Source organism: Monopterus albus, unplaced genomic scaffold, assembly GCF_001952655.1.
Source record: "Monopterus albus unplaced genomic scaffold, M_albus_1.0 scaffold12.1, whole genome shotgun sequence".
Classification (NCBI taxonomy): Eukaryota; Metazoa; Chordata; class Actinopteri; order Synbranchiformes; family Synbranchidae; genus Monopterus; species Monopterus albus.
The window spans coordinates 385,290-402,457 of NW_018127892.1; the positions used below are offsets into that span (position 1 = coordinate 385,290).

Sequence of the window (17,168 nt, forward strand, 5' to 3'; positions counted from 1 at the left end):
TGCAGCCACAGCAGTTTCATTGAAAGTGCAGTCTTTTCTAGTTTTGCCAGACATTTAACCATAAATCCTTTGGAGTTTCAGAGTTTCAGAATTTCTCGCAGATCCCCCAACTTTAGGTTTTGGGAAGCAAAATGTCTGACTGACAAATGATAATTTTTTTTAAAAACAGGGTTTTTAATACATGGGCTTGACCAGTATGGGTTTTTAATATTAATATTTCTAATATTTGAGACAACAAAGTCACAAATGTACACAATTAACAGAATTATTCAACTTGCAAATAATACATATGAATCATTATTTTGGAATACAGTCAAAATACCTCATTCCATTTACCGGTTTTCTTTAATGCTGTCTCGATTAACTCGGCCACAGTCAAACCACAGCATATCAGTCGAAATCACCCTGTCACCAGACACAAAGTTTAGACTGGATGAACCACAGCCATTTATTCCTACAGCCTCGGTGGAGGTAGCAGCATACACTACTGTCTGCCAGTGTCTTTTTCAATACAGCGACCTGGGGGTATCAAAACCCTACACAGTCTTTTAAAGAAAAGGTTGATAGCAGCTGGATACATCACGTCAGCACACAGGAAGCATTCAGTGATGCTTCAGAGTGTTTAGTGAAGCCGTCAGCGAAGCCCTCTCCTTCCGCCAGCGTCGGCTTCCTGTTACACATGGGGCACAATTTGTTGCGCTCCTTTGAGGCTCTCATCCAGACGATGAGGTTCCAGCGCTGGCCAGAGGAGATGGGCAGGGCCCCGTGCATGTGCTGGCCACGGTGGAGGAGACCCTCAGTCACCTTGTGTTCAACCTCTGAACACTCTGTCTCGCTTAAAGGAACCTGTACAGGGACAATGAACCCACTGGTCATGACTTTGCATTTTGTGACATTAAAATCTTTTCACCACTACAACTGTTAAAACATATGTAAAAGATTAGGGGGGCTAAAGTTGGTGATGAGATGTTCAATGAATATAGCCATCTTTATAAATATAGAGGTTTCCTTAAGAGATAAATACTCTCCATTGAAATGCAAAAGTATTTCTATGACATGGTACAATGGTAAACATGCACAGTATATAATATACTGTACTTGACAAAGTTTAAATTACACAGTGTATCTGCTTACAAAGGCTTAAATAGTCCTTGTCCAAAGTTTAAGGCCATACAATCTCTTACAAAGTTTTCTTTCCATTTATGAAAGGTCTTACATTTTGAGATGGTGCTTAGACTATTCACATCAGGCCTGCATCATTTTACGTTAGACTTCATACTAAATATGACAATTCACATCATAATTAACTGTGAAATTAAAGGATAAAAAAAAATACAGTGTACTGGTTAAAGGCCTTTGGACTGTCATCCTGCCTATTGAATGGTGTTGTTGGCCTGACACTGTCTATGCTCGGTCACTGGCTGGGAAGCCTTTGACAGCCCTGTCTGTATGTATTAATGTCAGGTCTGAGCTATCACACTGTATTGTAGGTACCAACATTAGTTAGGATTTAGTTTTACATGTTTAAAGGATTATCTTACATGTAAAGCTTCAGTTTTAGATTTTATTTATGTTTTATCATTTATATGTTATTTTGAATATGTGGAGATACAGTAAATACCAGTATTTTGATAAATACCATATTAATATCCTGAGCCCTAATGTGCATTTGTTCTACTGTATTATGAGGAGGTGTTTGGTGATTTCTCCTAGAATTCCAACTTTTATTTATTTTATGTACTGCTTATGTAATTAATAGTTTGCTATTACTGTTACATAATAGTTTATAAACTAGTTTATTCTCTCCTTGCAAGTCCATATAATGTTTAATGGCACAATAATACACCATTTAATTAGCTGCTGAAAATGTATTTGTTCATTAATAATGTATAAAAAATACAGCAGTAAAACACTACAACTAGTAGAAGTGGTGGTTATAGGCGTGGGTTAACAGTAGTAATAGCAGGAGCAGTAGTGAGAGTATTGTAGTATAGTATCAGGGTCACCTGTCTCATGTCACCAAAATAAAGGTTGCCCTCAGTGAAGTCCTTGCCCAGGGAAACATTAAGCGTGACCTCCGCATTGTCGTAATGGTAGCTCAGGTCCACGTCTTCATTCATGTCATATTTGACCACAAAGGCCTTGTGGCTGTCCAGACAGCTCCCCCCACAGTCCGGATACAGCAGGGTGGTGAGCGGACCCAAGTACTGCTCACGAAGAGGTGTAATGAAGCCCTCATCAAAACCCAGTTCATTCAGGAGGATCTGGGGAAGAGGCAATTAAAGGAATATTATGAATAAAAGAATAAAATAAGCCCCATGTGTCATTCCCTGACCTTCAACTACAAATATAATAATTTATGTGACTCATTTATCATTTCTGCTGCAGGGTCCTATATTTAAAAAAAAATTATATAACGCAATGGATATTTAAAGACACACATACAATATATACATATTTTTGTGAAATGGCCTTTGACATTGCTCAACTTTCCCAGAAAATCCATTACAGTCCCTGCACTGAAAACACCTTTCATATTTCATGTCCATGTTAGGTCAAGGGTCCAAATGTCATGGCACAGTATAGATGAAACACGAATGACTGAGCAATGATTAAATGGTGTTGTAAGCACTTTCAGCCAGAAGCCATTACCCCATAGCGGTTCATGGTGTTGGGTCTTCCTTTAGGGGTGGGAGCCTGCTCAAAGTGCTCCAGCTCCTCCACCAGCTCCTCGCAGAAGCTTTTTTCAAACACGGGGAAGCGATACACCCTCGGAGCTGCAACAGCGAGATGGGAGCTGTCATATCACTGTGTAATCAACATAACCAAACACTTTAGTGATGATAATGACAGGTGGCCTCTGATAGTGCCAGTACTACATTTCTCAAATGTAAGGCTCTGCTGGCTTTAGCAGGAAAACAGAGCCCAGAGTCTCCAGTGGCCAATTTCTCAAGCTTACACAGAAACCACAGGCAACAAAACTGTAGAGTTTATACAGAAGTCACTACATCTGTTTATGTTTTCTGTTTTGTATCAACTACACAGTTTTGTATTCAAGACAAACCTTAGATATTCACATCACAAACATTTCATCAGCCAAAATACAGTACACCACAGTTATACTGTGATAAGGGAATCAAAAGAAGAGAAATTGTGGTTTTGCAACTTTTTTAACCTTTCCACTTCTGCCCTACATTGAAAAAACATAGTGAAGTAATTAGAATAATGTTACAATACTGTTAAAGAGGAACTCTTGTTGCACTGTTCAGAAATAAGCACTGACTCCTATGCTAATGTTATTTCCTCCCTTTGTATTCAGTGTGTTACCACTTCTCGCTTGGCTACTAGGAGGAAATGAAAACACTCTCCAGCTCACCTGCCTCTTCCTCCAAAAGGCCCAGGAGACCTTCTTCACTGGTGTCACTGCTTTGGCAGTACTTGACAATCTGCTTGAACTTTGGTGCCAGGTAGGACTCCTGAGGAGAGGTGGAGTGCAGGTGTCTCTCAGCAAGGAGTTCATGACTTTACTAATGATGTTATTAGCAGGGGCTGATGCAGTACCTGCAGATGGTAGACATGAGGATGGAGGGGCTGGTAAATGTCTTTTATAGCAGCAGCTCTCTCAGCAGATGTCACACTGAGACGTCGACGCCTGTCCACTTCCTGTGAAATCTTAACAGAGCAGTCATACAGTTACAGTCTAATAGGGATGTTGGGCGAACTGCACAGGAATTAGCGGCAGGTGTGAGAGTTTTACTCATTCCTGCCTGCAGCTGAGAACACTGAGCTCCCTCATGGATGACAGGTGTTTGGCTGTGTACATATGAGTCCTCTGTCTAACTGCACACCTCAATCCAATAGAACATTTGTGGGCAGAACTGAAAAACCATGTGTGAACAAGGAGGCCTACAGACCTGACTCAGTTCCACCAGTTCTGTCTGGAATGGGCTAAAATTCCAGCAGCTTACTGGAAGAAGCTTCTGGAAGGTGTCCCGAAATGTTTGACCCAAGTTAAACAATTTAAAGGCAATGCTACCAAATACTAACTGAGAGTATGTAAACTTCTGACCCACTGGAAAGGTGATGGAAGAAATAAAAACTGAAATAAATCTTTTTCTCTACTGTTATTCTGACATTTCACATTCTTAAAATAAAGTAGTGATCCTAACTGATCTAAGACAGTGAATGTTTGTTGGGTTAAATGTCAAGAGTTGTGAAAAACTGAGTTTAAATAGATTTGGCTAAGGAGTATGTAAAGTTCTGACTTCAACTCTACCCTCCTGACAATCCTACAAACGTATTTTTACATTTACAATTACAAGGGTAATTGTTATTTACCATGGCTCTGGAGATACTTTCCTGTATCATTATTATTATTATTTTGCAACAATGTGCAAACATTCTATGTAGGTTTGGTGCATTTGGTGTTGGCTGGAGTGCATATGCCCTCATCAAGCAGCCCCTAGGTTGAAAGGAGACAGCCCCAAAATGCACAATATAATTTGCACCCTGGCTTTTATGAATGGAGTGCTGCTTGCAGTGTCTTCATGCAAAAATGGGGACAAACCTATTCTCATTTAACATTTTTTTTTTCATGCTTTCATTTAACATTTCAACATATAGTCCTTAAGGTGTCAGGTTATCCTGATACAGGGCAATAAAACTAACATTACGCCTAAATATTTAGTTTATTTGATGGTCTGGCCCCCACTATGTCTGCTTAGAGAAACTTGGGCCTCTGGGGAAATGTACATAACCTCTGCCTTAGATTTTCTTTGTAACAAAGATAAATACTGAACTGGGCATTTGTAAAACTCAACTGCCAATTCTCTGGTCGACAGTGGAGGCACTAAACCTAAATCTGCACTAAAGTTAATACTGGTCTCTAGGCAATATCAGCCTATCGCCAATTCTTCAGTATATGTTTCAAATGTGTGACTTGATGTAACCGGTATCACAACTGAGCTGTTTGAGCTTTTGTGCCTTTTAATACCTGTATATCACATACTGTATAAGGGACAGGGAGCACTTGGTTTGATGTAAAGCATCTGTGTTAATGCAAACATGGCCTGAGATCACACAGGGATCAAAATCACACTCACAATATGATTAATTGTGCAACTCTACTTTATATACAAATCTTACTATATTTAATAATAGTTATAATTACATATATTCAAATAAAATGAAAATACAACCCTTTTTATATAATCTAATAATTTAAAACAAGCTTACAAGAAAAATTACCATATGTACTAAAAGATGCTAGAAATTACCTCTGTGAAAAATATGATTTGTACTCTGAGTTTGGCTCATGTCTCATCTGCTAACATGGAGGGGGCGGGGTTTATGGCCCACACTGCAAGCAGCCACCAGGGGGCGATCGATTCGCGGTGGCTTCACTTCTGGATGCTTTCAGCCTGTCCATCGTTTATACAGTCAACGGTGAATTATTGGTTTTGTTGGTCAAGCACAAACATAACGTTACTTCCTTGTGTTACCTTAGAGAGAACATCCTCAAACTGCTGTTCCGTGACGCAGCCTAGGCTCCTCAGCAGCTGTGAAGCAATGATTAACATACAATAGATACTCAGTCAATAAAGTTGATAAGGTTTAGCGTTGCATTATTCCAAATACTATTCTTGATTTAAAAACGCAGTACTACTCACTGACTGATAGTCCAGTCTAAACTGCTGCTCGGATAAAAAGCTAACATGGAGCTTGTAGTCCTCCAGGAAAATATTATCAGTAGTGAAACATTCACAGGTATAAAACCGAGGTTTTCCGTCTTCTACGTTTGTCATTATTACTTGTCAGAGGGAACTGCTTTCAGAAAACACACAGAAACGCATATTACCAACCTTGACAAGCTACACACAGCTATAGTCCTATGGTTAGCAGCAACAAACAAACGTAACACTTCCGAAGTCTTCAAAATAAAAGCTCCAGATCACAAAGTTGCCCACATTATTTCAGAAAGACGAAAATTGACTAGCATTCATCTATATATAGCTTAGTTATCAGTTTAGTGACAATGTGGCTAATGAGGAAAGTTGGGCTGTTAGATATTCGAGCCATTGTGTCCAGACTTTTTTTTTTGACAAGAAAACAAAACTAAAAATGCTCTGATGGTCTCTGTAGAAAATGTAATCCTGTGTGTATTGCCAACCAGTAGTCGAAGTGTATAACTCACTGATGTATGCAGCTGAAAAAAAAAAAACATAACCAAATGTATTGTTGACTTGTTTTTCATTATGTTTGACAATAAGCGTTATATTGTTAGTTTTATAATACAGTAATAATGACTATATCATAACAGTTACAGTAAGTATTACAGTAATAATTGCTGTATTATAATACTGTATAGTATATATACATATATTTTTTTTATTGTTGTTCTTTAGATTGTTGATTATTAAGAGCGTACAGTTGTAGTTAGTATCTGTGACCACTAGAGGACACAACATACTAACGCTTCCGGTGAGGACATGCAAAATAAAACGTTCAAGCTGTACATGTACATGACAGGTCGCAGAAACGGTCCTTTATTTTCTCAGGAGAGCTGGCAGGAGGTACAAGTTGTTGTCAAGCAGGGGGCGCAAGTGCAAAACACTTGGATATCAACTGCCTAAATACTAAAGAAGAAGAGGAAGAAGGACGCCAAAGCACACTTTGTATCTTCAGCCTATTGTGATTTAGTGGGTTCTCTGTCTTAATTAGCAGTAGCTTTCACTGCTACTAAATATGGTGATTAGCGATCGGGATATCTGTGTATATTGAGGCGTATAGTTGTTTGTTGTATTTACTCGTACATTCTGTGCTGAAATGTTTAGCGTGGAGTCGTTACAAGTGGCAGAAGAGGAGGTGGTTGAATCCAGCTCCAATAAACTCGGCGACATTTATACTTTTGTGGCTAAAGGCTGCTTTCCTCAGACTATGAACCCTTTACGAAAGAAGAATCTCAAAAGATACGCCCAGAAATTTATCATTGACGGTAAGGGATAAAACAATTTTAACTGCCAGAGGAAGACAACGCTGAGCACACAGCTCTGTCCTGTAAATACAGGAACACATCGCTTCCAAAAGCCTGCCAATTTTAAATCAGCATTGCTTGTTGCGTACTGTGTAGGACAAAACACAAGATATTGTATGAAGCTGTTTCAGACTAAGTAAGTGGTTCACTTAAGCTAGCACTGTGTGTCAAGCACATCACAACGTCTTAAACCTGAATTTGGACAAAGAGCCGAACTAGTTACTTGTATGTTCTATAAAAGTAAGTGGTGTTTTGTAAATAAAGAGTAACTTATGCCAAATTGAAGAATGGACGTCAGCAGTTTTTTAGCAGGCCAAAAGTTATATTCTGTGAAATATCTATCTTTAAAGATGATCAAAACAGTATTAAATACCCATATTTTTGGACACAGTATGGTGTGATGTAAAACAATTGCTCTTCTGCATGTGCTTCAGTCTAGAGAAGTCTTCTGTTTAGGAAGAGTTAAGAACCTTGCTCACACTGTCACTGGTTTTACCTCGCATGTCTTCCTTCATTCAAGATGGCAAGCTGTATTATGTGGGACCCAAGAAAGAAGAGAAGAGGGAGGTGGTGATTGAGGCTGAGCAGAAGAGGCAGATTTTTCTGGACTGCCACTTCAATGACATTGGGCATCACCTGGGCCAAAAGAAGACTGTCCACAGGATCCAGAGCAAGTACTACTGGCTGGGGATCATCAAGGATGTGGTGGATTGGGTACAGGACATCTTTACATTTTCAGTGTTCTGGTGACATCACTGACACATAATGATGATGATGTCTAACTTTTGAAATAACATTTCTGCTTTTTCAGATTAAATTGTGTGAAACGTGTCAGCACACAGAGAGGAATAAAAACCTAGCAAGGACAGTCCGGCCTATAAAAGTGGACGCACCTTGGGATATTGTTGCGATTGATATCATAGGTTTGTGCCTCACTTAATTCCATCAAAGGCTGATTTTTTTTTCTTTTTTCTGCTGTATAATTTATTTTCACAGCGGGACAAACATTCTCTGTTTTTCTCTTCATTTCACCAGGACCTTTCCCAGAGACCCAGAAAGGCAACACTAATGTTACAGTCATCATTGATTACTTTAGTAAATGGCCAGAGGCTTTTCCAGTACAAAAGACAGATGCTCTCTCTGTTGCAAGGTGTATCTCCAAATGCATATACAGGTAGAAACGGCACACAGCACCTTGAATAATCACACTGAGGCTGAAACAAGGGTTTGGCCATAAAATCTGTTGATAAAGTGGTTGTACTCTGTGCTCACTAAAAACCTGTGCGCCACTAAAAACCACATTAGTGTTTCTGACAGAATTTATTGCATACCATGGCTGCTTCAAAATTTTTAATAAAACCACAACTTTTTATTTTTGATACCCTCATATCTACAATGTTTTTAACCTGAACTTGATCTCACTGTGTTCTCTCTTCGATCAGGTTTGGTGCCCCTAAAACGATAGTTAGCACACAGAATACTGACTTCTGTGATGAGGTGAGATGTGCCACAAAGTTAATTAAAATAAATGCATCAATATACTGATCAGAGACTGTGTCGCTGTTGTGGTTCACTTTTGTCAGCGCAGATACGGATGTTTTCCAGGTGACCAAGCTGCTGTGTGACAGGTGGAACATTGTGCAGAAGGTTTCTCCTCTGGATCACCCTCAGCTCAACCCGCTCCATGACTGCACAGCTCCTTTACTGAAAGAAGCCATTGTGCAGATGGTAACGGAGAAGCAGGCCGGATGGGATGACTTTCTAGACCCGGTGCTGTTTCTGTTCAGAACATCCACCAACCCTACAACCAAATTCACCCCGTATTCCCTCATGTTCAACAGAAAAGCTAATTTACCAAATGAGGTAAGACTCTATTGTGTGGAGGAAAAAAAACGGGTTTATTTCTGCCTACTAATTTTGTCATTTCCTCTAGGCCGCTCTGAGCCTGCTGAATTATGATGACCAAGAGCAGGATATGTATTCCACAAAGGAGAAGGCCTCTACATGTATGGCTGTAATGCAGGAGCAACAGAACTCTGTGAAGCAGCTGGTAAATCACATTAATTTATTTTCTACAAATGTAAATAGATGCTGGTGCTTCATACTCGGTGTGGTCAGGACAAACAACAAAGTCTTTCAATCTACATTCAATGTCAGTGAGTACTTTTTTTTAGCAGAGATTTGAAGAAAGTGAACCTCTACATCAGTGAGAACTATGGCATTTTTCTTTTGAAAGAGGGTGTCAGGGTGGAAAAAAATTGCATAAAACTGTGTGAATGAGGAAATGAAGCAGTGTGTCGGACAGCGTCTTCATGCTCTGCAGGAGAGAGGAGACAGAGAATAAGCCTGGGTTTGTTGAAGAAAACCTGTCAGTAAGCAGGTTAGATTCACAGAGTAAGTTACCACAGTAACTGACTCAGAGTTCAAGTAATCTTTGTTTCTGTAACTGAAAACCCAGAGTTCCCCTCATTTCACTGCACACAAACTCTGTGTTGTTACTGAACCTGCTTTCTGGAATACCCCCCTGATCTACAGAGCATATTGTCTTGCATCTTCAGCTATATGGCTCCAAATTACTTTTGTATTGCTTTTCATTTGTAGCCAAATTAACAGTAATGTTTAACAATGTATATTAGGATTAGACTGTTGCAGGGGCATTCCTCTTGACCATCAGTATTTGCTCCTTTTATCGCTCGCCTCCCTGCTCACCTGGTCAGCCCTCTTTGTACTCTGAATACACCAAAGTGAGAGAAAGAAGTACTATCAGTAAACAAGTGGTTTTGCTTGCCATGATGATCGGGAATGTCTTACCAACCATTTCTGATCTGAATAGCAATTATTATATCAAGAAATAGTGACTCATCGCTTGTAGTACCGCATGCTTCTATCATCTGACTAGTCCTCACACTGCCACCCTTCCTCTTGCTGATGATAATACTCACTGTCAATGAAAGCTGACTAATAAAACAGCTTGTATATCATTCAAATGCTAATAATTGTATTTAGCATAAGCAAGTACAGCTATACTGTACAAATTAATGAATAATAATTAAAAGTTAATACTGTCTCCATAAATTACATATGCAGTGCAACATAAATGATGCTTTACTTTGATATCACGTGGGCTTTCTAACCAGTATAATGTAATAAAGATGTTGGCGTTAGTTGTGCCCATGAGCACTTTGTTTTTCGCTGGATGAATATGGCAAATTAATTTAGCTGTGCTAGCTAACATTAGTGATGGCTGGTTGATTATCGCTTGAAAATAGGGCAATTTTCACCAAAAACATTTGTTTCCACTCCGTGCAATTACTGACACTTTATATCTAAGTATTTTAGAATTCCATGATTACAGGTGCTGCACAAATTGAAGTATTGACGTTAATGTTATCTTTTCGGGCACATCCTGGCTGTTATTGATAGCTAGTGAGTGGGATCTGCTCAGAATGTATGAACTAATGCACAGAATATATGCTAGCTCTCTCTGTCTCCCCTCCAGGTTGAGTTATGTGCTAGCTAAAATTCTGATGGGAATTGAACACAATACTGCGAGACAATCATCATTCATACATGTATAAGCTTCATAACAAAAACCATCAGAATTTACAGTGACACATTCTGTGCAGCACTCAATACATTCTAGTTTTACACTTTTAATACATTAACAAGTATTGAAATACAGAGACAGTACAGTGTTCAACACTGTTTCTCTGTGTTAATTGTGCCTACCCACAGCAGTCGCGCCAAAGATTTCAAAATACTAAATCCTTCTCAGTCCTCTCTAGTCAAGCAACAATTTCTGCTGGGGTATGGCAACCCCATTTGGACACACCACCCACAGAATTGCAGTACACCATAATATTAGAACCAGTAGTAATAATAATTAATAGACATATTGGACATGATGTTTTCATGGTGATATTTGTGTTGAGCACTGTCCTTGTATACACAGAAGTATATTACATGGCAAACTTGATTCATAAACCACAAGTTTCTATCACTGAAACTCTTCCAGTTATTTAAGAGTTAACACTCGTATTACCCACGTGCTACCTTACAGCCAACAGAAATACATGCACATAAGTGCTTTCATTTGTTAATTATATATCTGCCCATGTGTAAAATTTAGTACAGTATATATGGAGAGAAATTATTCAGCTCAGGTTTTTTTTATGTAATTACTTTAATCAACCCTTATGTTTTGTGTCTGTGTGTATTCCACTTCCAGGTGATAGCTAATATGAATGCGGCCTACAAACAAGAGAAGAAGAAAAATGCCAAATGCAGGGTACATGACGTAGCTTCAGTGACCTTTAAAATAGAGGATCCTTTGTTTGGCAAAGAAGATACACCTTCCCCAAAAAAACTGAAAGACAGTTTATATTTGTCTTTTCCTGTTGAGACTGTGCTGACCACCGAGCAAAGCAGCTCTGAAGACTTAAAGACTGAGTTAGGGTATCACTTGGCTGAGCCTGATGTCCACTGAGAAGGACAAGGATAAGTCTGCACAAAAGACGCATCAGTGGAGCATGACTGCATGTCTCAAGAGCTGCCTCAAATCTTGGATGGAAGATGGAAATCCAGATGAGCGATGCACACACTGCTGGTTGAAGTTTCGCTATCTGGCTCCGCTGGCCAGAGAAATGGCAATAAACACTGACCCACATGAAATGAGGTCCTGCCCTCATGTTTCCCATGAAGACGGTGTTAACTTGTGTTGACTTTGTCATACAATCGATTTTAAAGTTGAAATACTAAAAGATGGTATTGTTTCATTTGTATGGGCTTGTTTGTGTAGTCATTACATGATGGGAAATAAGATATTGCTTGTGGCTTGATGAGTACCTGGTGTTGTTAAGTAGAGTTTCTTGGCCCTGCTGTCACTATTGCAGAATGTAGAAACTAAACACTATAAGCTTGATTAAGCTAAATAACTGCAATAACATCTACAAATAATTGATAAATAATGATTTTATGTTTCCAAATGTGAGCTGAAATAGTGGAATTTGGTCATTTTTAATAGATACTTTTTATTAAGAGAAAAAGTTGAAAAGTGGATTTTATGTGGGTTTCTGTATATGTTGGAATACTGGGGAATGAAGTAGCTGACAAAATTGCAAAACTGTTAACTGCTAAGAATGAAGTTTGATTGTAAGTTGGAAGTAAGATTGTCACATCCTTTGGGGGAAAGACAACGGACCAAGTGAAACAGCTGAGACTGAGGTTGAGTAACACATCGGATACTGCATTACCTGGTAATGTAATGCACAATGTATTCCTGTTGCTAGACAGCATTCATACTAGATAATGTTAGCTAGCTAGATACTTGAAATTTGGACACAGAATATTTTACTTGAATATTAAAAATGCACTCGGGCTGTTTGTCACTTCTATAGTCTAGCCTAAACATTTAACATGGTTGTCATATTAAATGTGTGTGTGGCTTGGCCAAGACTAGGTCAAACAATTAGAAGTGTAGCATGGAAGACCAATACAATCCCAAACACGAATAACAGAAATGTATGTGTACCTCATGGTTCCCTCCTGTGCTTTTTAACAGGCGGTACTTTTGAGCCACAACCATTCTAGGCAGTGGTGGAAGAAGCATTCAGGTTGTTTATTTAAGTAAGAGTAGCAATTCCACAGTGTAAAAATACATTGTTGCAAGTAAAATTCCTGCATTCAAATGTTATTTAAGTAAAAGTACACAAGTATTACCATCAAAACAAAGTACTCACAGGATGGCACATTTAATAATGTATCATATTATTGTATTGTAATTAGATACATTATCATATACGTACATCATATTTAATGTTGCAGCTGGTAAAGGTGGAGTTAGTTTTAACTAGCTTCTATGTCTATAATTTGAAGTACTTTACATACAGCTGGGTAGCTTGTGAATTTTCCTCCAGAGATCAGTAAAGTCAGAATTGTATTTTTTTTATTAATCTGATTCTGAAAAGCAACTAGTAACTAAAGTTATCAAATAAATGTAGTGGAGTAAAAAGTACAATATTTGCTTCTAAGATGTAGTGAAGTCAAAGTATGAAGTAGCACAAAATGAAAATCACAGATACTGTACCTCCAAACTGTACTTAGTTATTTTCCACCACTAATTGTAGGTTACTTTTGACTGAGGAGTAGGGACGAAAGTAAAGTTTTAGTTATTTTCCACCACTAATTGTAGGCTACTTTTGACCAAGGAGTAGGGACGAAAGTAAAGTGTTTAAAGCAAGATTACTTTGGGGGTCACGCAGCGCTATAGATTTGGCTGTTCTGTTCTACAGTAAGCTGAAATCAGTAGCAATAATTATACTTGTGACATTTTAGCAAAACCAATTTCACAACCTTTTTGACTGTCTCAAATATTGGGTCACTAATTAACTAGGTACCTAGCTAACTATCTAAATTGGCTGATCTACAACAATGGAACACAGTTTGCAAGTCTGTACAAGTCAATAAAAATGTCGCTGACAAATCCAGCTGTTCCCTACAGAAAACAATGGATCTTATTCGACTGTTTGAAACAATTTGAATCACATGACCTGCTGCCATTTTTGATTCCTCAATGCCGCAACTCTTCTGTCTTAGCGGCTCTGGTTTTCACAAGTCACGATTGGTGTCAGTACAATATAGAACCGGAATCTGTGGGTGTTGGCTCTTAGCAGGTATAGTATAGAGCGTGTTTCATTATTACTGTAGAAGGTTTGTAATAAATTCGTTAATGTTCGGGTGGACACCTTGTTGGGCTTTAACAGTTGTAAACGCGTTTGTAACTTGACCCAGCACAGTTCACCGACTGCTAATAGCTAATGTACATCGATAATAAAGTAGTGGGAATGTGTCAGACTGATGCTCAGACCTTGCCGGACAGTCATTTACAGAGGAGAAATGTTTACCTCACTACCTCATATTGTTCGAGACACGTCAGATTTCGATCACCTGTGATCAGCGCATAATCCATACTGGTTAGTTTCCTGTCTGGGCTTCATATCCTAATATTCTGACCCTCTCATATGTGTAGCTGCGGAGGACAAAAACATAGACACACGTGTAAATAATGATGGCTTCGAAGCTGTCTGAAGCTTCACCTGCGATACAGGTTTCCTGTCAAATTTCGCTACCTGTCGAGAAACTTGGCAGATGACGGGATCAGGAAGTGCTTCGCAGATGTTTAAGCATGCGTTTAAGATATAGGGGGAGAGGACAGAGATTGCAAGGTTCGTGGATTTCTGGTGTTGGCGATCACTGTACTGCAGCATCAGCACCAAAACATGTTATCCCCAGTAGCCTATAGGAACATTTCGATGTACTTTCTACCACGTTAAATCGTATGTATGGGCTACTCTATGTGCTTTTCCTTTGAGCCTCGATATAAAAATTATCTGTACAATTTAAGATTGTGTTTTTTTAGGGGGTGCGAAAACCCTGCACAGTGCCATCTCACACACTTGTGAATTTTTTAAGTCATTAATTTACATATTACAGAGAGAAGTAATAATATTACAAGTGACATGGGATTTGTTTCATATAAGAAACACTCTGCTGTTTAAACATAAGGGTGAGTTGCGTTGCTTCAGACGGTTTCTACACATTTCTGTGGTACATTATTTTGACCACTAGCTGGTTTCATAGGCACTTGAAGTGTTGACACATAAACCATTTTTTGCTTCAGTTGTTTGGAAAGCTTCAACAAGGCTTCATCTCTCCATCAATTCTTGTGCAACACCACCTTTAACTATGACCTTAATAGTCAACTTATAATTGAATTTATACATTTATGACAGTTTCACCACAAACTGAAACATTTTGAGCTTCATAAACACAGATGTTAAGGGGGAAATGCTGCATTGAATTGCATAAAGTTGTACAGGTGTACCTAATAAAGTAGCCGGTGAGTGTAGTTGTCTATGTATTAGTTACATCTGATTACATCGGAGCAAGTCAGTGATTGGTTTTCAAAGTCAAAGTGTTTATTTGTCATATGCACAGTTAGGAAACATGTTTCCCTGTACAATGAAATTCTTACTTTGCCGTCCACAGTTTTGTGCAAATCTGGCTTTTATTTATTCCTCTAGCTACCGTCCACAGTAGACCAGGAAAAAATTACTTAAAAATAAAAGTAGGCCCTTATCTTGAGATCATTTAAAACTGGTAGTTCTTATCATAACTTATCATAACTTCCTATAATTCTGTCTTGATAATCAGCATGGGCATCAAAGTAGCTGTTGGCTGCACTGTGTCATTCATCTTACTGGATGTTGTCATCACCACCGTCCTATACACGCATGGATCAGACGTGATTATATTTAAAACAGATGCCCTGGACTTTAGCATCTTCAAGTCAGCATTGGACCTCTGGGGGATGGTGCTGCTTCGAGGCTCCCTCCTCTTGGGAGCCTCCATAGGGGTCTCATGGAACAAGGAGGATGGTCCACTGAGGGTCACTTCGCTCACCAACCTCATTCTACTCGTCTGCCTGATTGTCATCATATATGCCCTGTCCAAGCTGCTGATACTGTCTGAGCTGGAGCCTCTGACTCATCAGCCCTGGCTCCTCAGCCTGATATGCTGGACTTGTGCCTCCTCTCTGGGTGTAATGCTACTCTGGAGGCTGCTGGAAAAGGAGTCCAACTCCGTGAGCAACAGCAGTGGAGGAAGACGAGTGGGCTCTGAGGACACAGAGAAGCTGCTGGGGACAGCTGGTGAGGAGGAACAGGAGGTGGGGTGTGAGAGGAACAAGAAGACGGAGGAGGAGGGAAACCCGGAGAAGAAGAAGACCAGTTCTGGGGCTACACTAGGACGTCTGCTAACTTATTGCAGAAAGGATGCTGGGCTGCTGTTTACGGCTGCCCTCTTTCTCCTCATCTCGTCTGTGTGTGAGTAAATCAGTCCGATCACATTGTTTACTCACTTGACAAATGATCACAACACTCATGAGCAACATCTCATTACAGTCTTTCTATAGCAGTTAAATTCTAATGTACAAATTAATAAAGAAAAGCTTTCTGTATTGTCCAGAATTAGAGATAGGAACCAAAGTAGGCAACTGTTGCAGCACCTTAGTGATGATGCAATGAGGTATTACCAATGAACTGTTGTAATATGTTTTGAAACAGTGTGTCTTAAAGTGAACTACAGTCAGTATGGAAAGTTTTCAGCCCCTTTCAAGCTTTCCCCATTTTGTTATATTTCAGACTCACCTTAAAATGGGTTCAATTTTTTTCCTAACCAATCTACATGCAATACTCCACAATGATAAAATGAAAACAGGTTTGTTGAGTTTTGAAAATTTATTAAAAATAAAAGACTGAAATATCCCATTTACATAAGTATCCAGATGCTCCACTTAGCACTTGGTTAAAGCACCTTTGGCAGCGGTGACAGCCTCAAGTCTTCTTGAGAAAGAAGCTACAAGCTTGGTTCCTTTCTTTTGGAATTTTATTCCATTCTTCTTGGCAGAATCCAGAATCCAGGTCAGTCATGTTGGATGGAGAGTGTTGGTGCACAGCCATTTTCAGGGCTCTCCAGAGATGTTTTTAGTGAGGAATGGTTTCCGTTTGGCCACTCTACTATAGAGGCCTGATTGGTGGAGATGGTTGTCCTTCTGTAAGGTTCTCCTGTCTCCAGAAATGAACTCTGGATGTCATTCATAGTGACCCTGGGGTTCTTGGTCACCATTCTGACCAAGGCCCTTACTCCATTTGGCTGGGTGGTCAGATCTATGAAGACTGTTACTGGTTCCAGATCTCTTTATTTGAGTCTCTCCACTTTGTTGCCTTCTGGAAGGCGTTAGAGGGCTTTAAAAGATCACACTTCCACAATGCAAAAAGCTTTACCCAAGTGTTGTCAGCGAGCTAAAAAACTACTGATGAAGCCTGTGCAAGTGTGTACTTTACATAGCTTAATGCTCTTAAAATGGTGCAGTTCTGAATAGTTCTGATAGAATAATGCCAGATACTATTGTCTACTATCATCTGTCTTATAGTTTTAATTTATTTATTTGTATCCAACTCATTATCTATTGTTTCTTAGCATGTATTTGTGAAGTTTATACACAAGCCTTTTAATTCTGACCGGTTCTTTTGTCTGAAGGCCCCAAGAAGTAACACTCAGGAAACAGGAATCAGCT

At 39.2% G+C, this 17,168-nt stretch overlaps 2 protein-coding genes across 2 annotated transcripts in view; one reads left to right on the forward strand and one right to left on the reverse strand.

The window, feature by feature from the left end:
- Nucleotides 1–295: 295 nt before the first annotated feature.
- On the reverse strand, nt 296–5,947 carry ogfod2 (2-oxoglutarate and iron-dependent oxygenase domain containing 2). Its single transcript, XM_020590525.1, has 7 exons — nt 5,670–5,947; nt 5,502–5,558; nt 3,562–3,672; nt 3,377–3,476; nt 2,653–2,777; nt 2,007–2,264; nt 296–846 (listed from the first exon to the last, which is right to left on the reverse strand). Exons 1-7 carry the CDS (start codon nt 5,802–5,804, stop codon nt 580–582), a joined length of 1,053 nt encoding a protein of 350 aa, XP_020446181.1. The 5' UTR covers nt 5,805–5,947; the 3' UTR covers nt 296–579.
- Nucleotides 5,948–13,592: 7,645 nt separating this feature from the next.
- The window catches only part of abcb9 (ATP-binding cassette, sub-family B (MDR/TAP), member 9), a 9,746-nt gene continuing 6,170 nt past the window's right edge, over nt 13,593–17,168 (forward strand). Inside the window, 2 exon segments of the mRNA XM_020590333.1 lie at nt 13,593–13,704; nt 15,245–15,915. Coding sequence (XP_020445989.1) covers nt 15,246–15,915 — 670 coding nt within the window. The 5' untranslated portion in view covers nt 13,593–13,704; nt 15,245.